This window comes from Rhinopithecus bieti, unplaced genomic scaffold (genome assembly GCF_001698545.2).
Source record: "Rhinopithecus bieti isolate Rb0 unplaced genomic scaffold, ASM169854v2 scaffold_10589, whole genome shotgun sequence".
NCBI classification, from domain to species: Eukaryota; Metazoa; Chordata; class Mammalia; order Primates; family Cercopithecidae; genus Rhinopithecus; species Rhinopithecus bieti.
The window spans coordinates 1,926,716-1,935,604 of record NW_016807065.1 but is presented as its reverse complement, the minus strand read 5'-3'; the positions used below and the strand labels follow the sequence as shown (position 1 = coordinate 1,935,604).

The 8,889-nt window shown below is 53.3% G+C and overlaps 1 protein-coding gene across 6 annotated transcripts in view; it reads left to right on the top strand.

Annotated features, from left to right (window-relative positions):
* The window catches only part of CERS4 (ceramide synthase 4), a 57,233-nt gene extending 50,986 nt beyond the window's left edge, over positions 1 to 6,247 (top strand). For 5 of the 6 annotated variants that reach the window (XM_017879925.1, XM_017879921.1, XM_017879926.1 and 2 more), the window contains 3 exons: positions 582 to 688; positions 5,519 to 5,675; positions 5,761 to 6,247. In XM_017879925.1, coding sequence (XP_017735414.1) covers positions 582 to 688; positions 5,519 to 5,675; positions 5,761 to 5,937 — 441 coding nt within the window. In that variant the 3' untranslated portion in view covers positions 5,938 to 6,247. Of the gene's footprint in view, positions 1 to 519; positions 689 to 5,518; positions 5,676 to 5,760 lie in introns of all 6 variants that reach the window. The other variant, XR_001886997.1, reaches the window with a different exon arrangement.
* Positions 6,248 to 8,889: the final 2,642 nt, after the last annotated feature.

Below are 8,889 nucleotides of genomic sequence, written 5' to 3'. Positions count from 1 at the left end.
CCCCCCCCCACCCCCGCTTCTCAGCTTCCTTGGGAGATGAGGTCCTGCCCCTTCTGTCTTCCTGGGAGATAAAGCCCCGCCCCTCTCAGCCTCCCTTCTTGGAGGATACAGCTACAGACATGTGCATACATGCATGTATTCACTTTTTTTTTAGATGGAGTCTCGCGCTCTTGCCCAGGCTGGAGTGCAGTGGTGCGATCTCTGCTCACTGCAACCTCTGCCTCCCAGGTTCAAGCGACTCTCCTGCCTCAGCTTCCCAAGTAGCTGGGATTACAGGTGCCCGCCACCACACCCAGCTAATTTTTGTATGTTTAGTAGAGATGGGATTTCACCATGTTGGTCAGGCTGGTCTCGAACTCTTGACCTCAGGTGATCTGCCACCTCAGCCTCCCAAAGTGCTGGGATTACAGGCGTGAGCCACCGTGCCCGGCCTATATTCACACTCTTTACCTTTCCTGGAAATGTAGGTAGTTCCTGGAATCAAGGCCCCACCCCAACTCACCTGTTCCTATCCCATAGCACCTTCTCCTTGAGGCCAGGCCCCTGGTCCTGAGCCCATTTCTCCGTGCTGCCCTTCTCAGGCCTGTAAGATGGTCAACTACACGCAGTATCAGCAAGTGTGTGACGCTCTCTTCCTCATCTTCTCCTTGGTCTTCTTCTACACCCGACTGGTCCTCTTCCCCACCCAGTGAGTCAGCCCTCCCATGGGGGTCAGGGAGGTGGGAGGGCATGTCTGAGATTCCAGGACTGCCTCACCATTGGTACCCTGCCCTAAGGAGCCGGGGATCTTGGTTGGGAGAGTTCCAGGAGAAGGCACGCCAGGCACAGGGCACAGCATATGCAAAGGTACAGAGGTGAGACAGACAATTAGTAATTACTCAGCGTGCCTGGACCATGGAGTGGGAGGAGGGGTCAGGGTTGCCAGTGCACCAAAGTCTGCCCAGTAAATATTTATGGGGTCTCTTGAGTGTGCTGGGAACACAGCAGAGGCCACAGTTCAAAGATCCCTGCCCTCGTGAGCAGACACTTCATGGGTGGAGCGGATGGTAAAGGAGGCAGCCAGGTGAACTACACAGCATGCAAAGGAGAGATTTACTAACAAGAAAATAAAGTCGGGGGGCCGGACGTCGTAGCTCACACCTGTAATCCCTGCACTTTGAGAGGCTGAGGCGGGCAGATCACTTGAGGTCAGGAGTTCAAGACCAGCCTGGCCAACATGATGAAACCCTATCTCTACTAAAAATACAAAAATTAGCCAAACATGATGGTGCAAGCCTATAATCCCAGCTACTCAGAAGGCTGAGGTAGGAGGATCACTTAAACCCAGGAGGCAGAGGCTACAGTGAATTGAGATTGCACCACTGCACTCCAGCCTGGGTGACAGAGGGAGACTTCGTCTTAAAAAAATAAAACAAAACTGGCCAGGTGTGATGGCTCACACCTGTAATCCCAGCACTTTGGGAGTCCGAGGTGGCTGGATCACCTGAGGTCAGGAGTTCGAGACTACCCTGGCCACCATTGAGAAACCCCATCTCTACTAAAAACACAATTAGTACAACACTAATTATTGGTTTTAGTTAATACTGGGCATGGTGGCAGGCACCTGTAATCCCAGCTACTCAGGAGGCTGAGGCAGGAGAATCACTTGAACCCAGGAGGTGGAGGTTGCAGTGAGCCGAGATCACACCACTGCACTCAAGCCTGGGTGACAGAGCAAGACTCCATCACTACATAAATAAATTTTTTAAAAAATGTCAGGAAGGGGCCGGGCACGGTGGCTCAAGCCTGTAATCCCAGCACTTTGGGAGGCCGAGACGGGCGGATCACGAGGTCAGGAGATCGAGACCATCCTGGCTAACACTGTGAAACCCCGTCTCTACTAAAAAATACAAAAAACTAGCCGGGCGAGGTGGCGGGCGCCTGTAGTCCCAGCTACTCGGGAGGCTGAGGCAGGAGAATGGCGTAAACCCGGGAGGCGGGGCTTGCAGTGAGCTGAGATCCGGCCACTGCACTCCAGCCCGGGCGACAGAGCGAGACTCCGTCTCAAAAAAAAAAAAAAAAGTCAGGAAGGGAGCAGGAAGTATGGGAGGGGTGGGTAGTTGGAATTAGAGTGTCAGGGAATGCCTCGCTGGCAGCGTTTGTATAGAGAGGTGGGAGGGAGGTAAGGGACAGAACCACGTTGATCAGAAGGGAAGACTGTTCCAGTCAAAACAGCATGTGCAAATGCCCTGAGGCAAGACCATGCCTGGCATGTTACAGGAACGTCAACCAGGAGGCCTGTATGGATGGAGTGGGTGAGGGCAAGGGCAGGGAGGGAATGGGGGTAGGCCGTGCAGGTCCTTGAGGGCTGTGGGGAAGACCTTGGCTTTGACCCCGAGGGAGATGGGAGTCACGGAAGTCATAAGCAGAAGAGGGATTCGATCTGACCTAGCTGTTCTGGATGCCCTCTAGCAGCTGCAGGGGAACCATCATGGGAAGTATGGGCAGGAGCGAGAGGACCCAGGGTAGGCGAGATAAGTGAGCAGACTCAAGGGGATACCTCTGGGATCAGGAGATGGGAACAGTCACAGAAAGAACTGCTTGAGGCAGCAGGAGCTCAGCCCTGCTGGGTTTGAGGGGTCTGTGGCCTCAGAGGAGACATGGAGACGGCAGTGGGCATGCCAGTCCGGGCTTCTGGGGAAAGGTAATGTAGGAGTTGCCAGTGCATGGCTGGTATTTTCAGCCAGCAGCCTGGATAGCATCACCTAGGGACCAGGTGTGGACAGAGAGGCTCAGTCCTCGGGCTCCCTGATGTTTGCAGGTCGAGAGGAAGAACAGGACCCATGGAGCATATGAGTCAGATCACATCCCTCCTCTGGCTACAACCCTCCATGGCTCCCATCTGTCTTGGGTTCAAGGCCTGAGTAGATTAGGCAGAAGTGATTGTGAGATGGGGAGATGGTGGGGTGGGGGGAGGGGCCCAGGGAGGAGGGAAGGCTGCTGGCAACCTGTTATACTGATTGGTGGTGGTGCAGGGCTAAACACTGTGGAGTGAGGAAGGCAAGGTCGCTGGTAACCCTACAGCTGATTACAGGGTAGGAGAAACACAGCAGCTACAGCTATTTTTTTTTTTTTTTTTTTTTTTTTTTTTTTTTTTTTTTGAGATGGAGTCTGGCTCTGTCACCCAGACTGGAATGCAATGGCATGATCTTGGCTCACCACAACCTCTGCCTCCTGGGTTCAAGCGATTCTCCTGCCTCAGCCTCCTGAGTAGCTGGAATTACAGGCAGGCACCACTACACTTGGCTAATTTTGTTTTGTTTTGTTTTTTTTGTTTTAGAGAGAGGGGTTTCACTATGTTGGCCAGGCTGGGCTCGAACTCCTGACCTGGTGATCCACCCACCTCCACCTCCAAAGTGCTGGGATTATAGGCATTAGCCACCGTACCCAGCCCAGCCAGTACTTTGAAGGAGTTCCAAAGAAAAAGCAGCCTACAGGGAAAAGAAAAAAGTTGGTACCCAGAGGGGCAGAGTAGAGTCAAGAGTGAGTTTTTTGGTTTCTCCTTTCTTGTGTGAAATAACAGCGGGGTTGGCACTAATGATAAAGAACCAGCAGGAAGGCCAGGTGCGGTGGCTCACACCTGTAATCCCAGCACTTTGGGAGGCTGAGGCGGACAGATCACTTGAGGTCAGGAGTTCGAGACCAGCCTGGCCAACATGGCAAAAACAACCTATTAAAATACAAAATTGGCCGGGCGCGGTGGCTCAAGCCTGTAATCCCAGCACTTTGGGAGGCCGAGACGGGCGCATCATAAGGTCAGGAGATCGAGACCATCCTGGCTAACATGGTGAAACCCCGTCTCTACTAAAAAAATACAAAAAACTAGCCGGGCGAGGTGGCGGGCGCCTGTAGTCCCAGCTACTCGGGAGGCTGAGGCAGAAGAATGGCGTGAACCTGGGAGGCGGAGCTTGCAGTGAGCCAGGATCCGGCCACTACACTCCAGCCTGGGTGACAGAGCGAGACTCCGTCTCAAAAAAAAAAAAAATTACCCGGGCGTGGTGGCAGGCGCCTATAATCCCAGCTACTTGAGAGGCTGAGGCAGGAGAATCTGAACCCGGGCAGCGGAGGTTGCAGTAGCTCGGATCCTGCGCCACTGCACTCCAGCTCTTGGGGGACAGAGTGAGACTCCGTCTCAAAAAAAACAGAAGGAAACAGAGCTGAGTTTGAGAAGAGAGGGTGGGGAGGATTGGACTCAGGACAGTGGCCCAGGCCAACAAGCAAGGAGGAGTTTGAGGGGAGGAGCGGTTGCTGGGAACATTCTTTCCTACTGGCTTGGGTCGCAAGTGAAAATGAAGCCCCGCCCCTCCCAGCCTCCCCCTGGGAGACAAAGCCCCTCGCCCTGTCTGCGGCTTACCTGGGAGATGGGCCCCCACCCTCTCTGCCCTTCCTGGAGGTGAGGCCCCTCCCCTTTTATACCTCCCTTGGGAGATTGAGTCCCTCACGCTTGCCTTCCTGAGACATGAAGCGCCCTCCCCTCTGAGGTGAGTAGTGCGGTACCTGCTGATGAGGGGGGAGGTGATGGGGGTCTGAGGAGTAGAGAAGGTGTCCGAGTGCCAGCCAGGAAAGCAGCTGGGATCATAAGTACCCGCTTGGGTGGGATTCATGAATGGCCAGTTCAGTGGAGCTTATGTGTGTTCTGCTCATTTAGTCAAGCAAGTGACAGCGGGCCTAGCAAGCCCAGCTCAAGAGTGTAGGTATGGGTCGGGCGCTGGTGGCTCCAAGCCTGTAATCCCAGCACTTTTTGGGAGGCCGAGACCGGGGGATCATGAGGTCCAGGAGATCGAGACCTATCCTGGCTAACACGGGAAAACCCGTCCTCTACTAAAAAAATACAAAAAACTGGCCGGGCGCGGTGGCTCAGCCTGTAATCCCAGCACTGGTTGGGAGGCCGAGACGGCTGGATCACGAGGTCAGGAGATCGAGACCATCCTGCGAACACGGGAAACCCTGTCTCTACTAAAAATACAAAACAAAACCAATCTAGCCGGGGGGCGAGGTGGCGGCGCCGTAGGTTCCCACTACTGGGAGGCTGAGGCAGGAAGAATGGCCATGAACCCGGGAGGCCAGAGGTTGCAGTGGCCTGAGATCCGGCCACTGCACTCCAGCCCTGGGCAACACAGCAAGACTCCGTCTCAAAAAAAAAAAAAGAAAGAAAAAAAGAAAATTAGTAAAAAGAATACAAAAAACTAGCCGGGCGCGGTAGTCCCAGCTACTCGGGAGGCTGGGGCAGGAGAATGGCATGAACCCAGGAGGCGGAGCTTGCAGTGAGCCCAGATCGTGCCACTGCACTCCAACCGGGGCAACAGAGCAAGATTCCATCTCAAAAAAAAGAAAAGAGTGTAGGTATGATGGGATGGGGGGCACTAGGGAGCCATAGAAGGTTATGGAGCAGGGAAGGCCATGCTAGTTAGAAATTCCTAGGACTAGGGGCTACAGCAGCTGGTCAAGCCCCGGCCTCCTCCTCTCCCTCCCGCTGTAGGATCCTTTACACCACATACTACGAGTCCCTCGGCAACAGGGGCCCCTTCTTCGGCTACTACTTCTTCAACGGGCTTCTGATGTTGCTGCAGCTACTGCACGTGTTCTGGTCTTGCCTCATTCTGCGCATGCTCCGTAACTTCATAAAGAAGGGTCAGGTATGGCTGGACCTCCCCGGGGGCCCCAGCCCCAAGCTCCTCCTACCTGCTTGCTCCGAGCTCCATCCCTCTCTCTGTTCCCCAGATGGAGAAGGACATTCGTAGTGATGTGGAAGAATCAGACTCCAGTGAGGAGGAGGCGGCGGCCCAGGAACCTCTGCAGCTAAAGAACGGGGCAGCTCGAGGGCCGAGGCCAGCCCCCACTGATGGCCCTCGGAGCCGGGTGGCCGCGCGTCTAACCAGGCACACAACGGCCACATAGCCAGGCGGGGCTGGCCATAAAGGGCTGCCCCCAACGCCTTGGATATTTCTGGGGTGACTGGACTGGCGGCCCTGGGCCACCTTTCCGGAGACAGGGAGAGCCCCACCCGGGGTGGGCGGGGAGGGTTGATGATCTGTCTCCAGCCCCTTCCTTCTGCCCACCCGCCCTTCTTCCCTCTGGGCAAATGGACAGAGCCGAGAGCCAGCAGCTGGATGTTGTGCCTGGCCAGAGACACCTCCAGGCTGTAGCCTGGGGACTAGGGGGAGCCCCAGCCTGAAAAGGGTCCGATTAAAACATAAACAGAGCCAAATTTTCTGCCTGAGAACTTGGGTCCCTATCAAAGCTCCTTCTTCATCCCCCGAGACTCCCGAGGGAGCCAGGCCTCTATACTTACATACCCCACTGACGGGATACTCACTGCCACCCAAGGATGCAGGGCTCCAGGGGCCCCAGATAGGAACAGAGCCCAGAGACCACCCCCTCCCCATGCTGTTCCCAGATGAGCCCCTGACTCGCCCAGCCAGTGACTCAAACAAGCCCCTCCCTCCACCCTTAGGGTACCCTTGGGTCAGTCTCTCAAAGACTTACAGACTAGCTCTGAAAGGTCACGTCCATTGCCCAAGCTCACACGGAGGTCGCGGACTAGGCCTGTCTCCGAAGTCCTTAAGTCCAGTAGATTTCCCATCTTCGTGGTCCCTGAAGCCTCCCTTGGGATAGTGGAGGGAGTGGGGTAAAATCCCACAGCTTCCCAAGGGTTAGCCTTGGGGAGGTCACCGTCTCTTCAAGAGCTCCAAAAATAAAGAAACGGAGACGAGGCCAGGCCTAGTGGCTCACACCTGGAATCCGATCACTTTGGGAGGCTGAGGCAAGCAGATCACTTGAGGTCAGGAGTTCAAGACCAGCCTGGGCAACATGCTAAAACCTCATCTCTACTAAAAAAACTAGCTGGGCAGGGTGATGCACACCTGTAATCGCAATTACCTGGGAGGCTGAGGCAGGAGAATCGCTTGAACCCAGGAGGTAGAGGTTGCAGTGAGCCAAGATCGCGCCACTGCACTCCAGCCTGGTCAACAGGGCAACACTCCATCTCAAAACAAAACAAAAGCTGAGTGTGGTGACTCACGCCTGTAATCCCAGCACTTTGGGAGGCTGAGGCAGGTGGATCACAAGGTCACGAGATCGAGACCATCCTAACACAGTAAAACCCCATCTCTACTAAAATACAAAAAAGTAGCTGGGCATGGTGGCAGGCGCCTGTAGTCCCAGCTACTCAGGAGGCCGAGGCAGGAGAATGGCGTGAACCCAGGAGGTGGAGCTTGCAGTGAACCAAGATCTCTAAGCAACTGCACTCCAGCCTGGGCAACAGAGCGAAACTCCGTCTCAAAACAAGCAAACAAAAACAAAAAAAGCGAACAACAAAGTATTGGGGAGAATGTGGGGGGTCAATCATCTCACATACATTATCGGAGGAGTATAAATTGTTACCAACACTGGAAAACCGTTCAGCGCTGTGTACAATAGATCTTTTATAAAGCTCAATAACAACCCAAATGAAATAATGTATAGGCATGAATACCTAGCTCATAGAACTATAATAAAATAAAAACACAAAGTTCAAATTAGTAAATTACCCTTGATCTGGGAAGGTAAGGGGGTAGGATTCAGATAGATATCAATTACTATCACTGTTGTAGTTTTTGAAGTGAAGTAAAGTTTTTTTTGTTTGTTTTTTGAGACGGAGTCTCTCTGTCACCCAGGCTGGAATGTATTGGTGCCATCTCGGCTCGCTGCAACCTCTGTCTCCCAGATTCAAGTGATTCTCCTGCCTCAGCCTCCTGAGTAGCTGGGACTACAGGCACAATGCCACCACGCCCAGCTAGAGAGGTGGTTCCTGTCATGTTGGTTGGTCAGGCTGGTCTCGAACACCTGACCTCAGGTGATCCACCTGCCTCGGGCTCCCAAAGTGCTGGGATTACAGGCATGAGAGAGGTGAAGTTTTTGAAGTGAAGTGACACACTCATTATTAAATACAATTTTTAAAGGAATATGACAAGCTACAAAATGAAAATATTTGTATATGATATATATCTGAAGAGGTTCTAGAATCCAGGATATATATATATATATATATATGTCTTACAACTCAACAACAAAAATCCTAATTTAAAAAATGGGTGGCCAGGCATAGTAGCTCATGCCTGTAATCCTAGCACTTTGGAGGCCAAGGTGGGCAGGTCACCTGAGGTCAGGAGTGTGAGACCAGCCTGGCCAACGTGGCGAAACCCCATCTCTACTAAAAATACAAAAAGTAGCCAGCGTGGTAGGGGCCGCCTGTAATCCCAGCTACTCGGGAGGCTGAGGTGGGAGAATCACGTGAACCTGGGAGACAGAGGTTGCAATAAATCAAGATCATGTGGCCGGGCGCGGTGGTTCATGCCTGTAATCCCAGCACTTTGGGAGGCCGAGGCGGGCGGATCACAAGGTCGGGAGATCAAGATCATCCTGGCTAACACGGTGAAACCCTGTCTCTACTAAAAATAGAGAAATTAGCCGGGCATGGTGGCAGGCACCTGTAGTCCCAGCTACTCGAGAGGCTGAGGCAGGAGAATGGCATGAATCCGGGAGGCGGAGCTTGCAGTGAGCCGAGATCGCGCCACTGCACTCCACCCTGGGTGACAGAGCCAGACTCTGTCTCAAAAAAAAAAAAAAAAAAAAAAAAAAAGATCATGCCATTGCACTCCAGCCTAGGCAGAAGAGCCAGACTCCATCTCAAAAAAAAAAAAAAAAAAATGGGCAAAGAGACCAGGTGTGGTGGCTCACCCCTGTAATCCCAGCACTTTGGGGGCTTAGGCAAGAGGATCAGTTGAGTCCAGGAATTCAAGACCAGCCTGGGAAATATAGCAAGACTCCTGTCTCCACAAGAAAAAAACAAAGACAAAGGACTTGAATAGA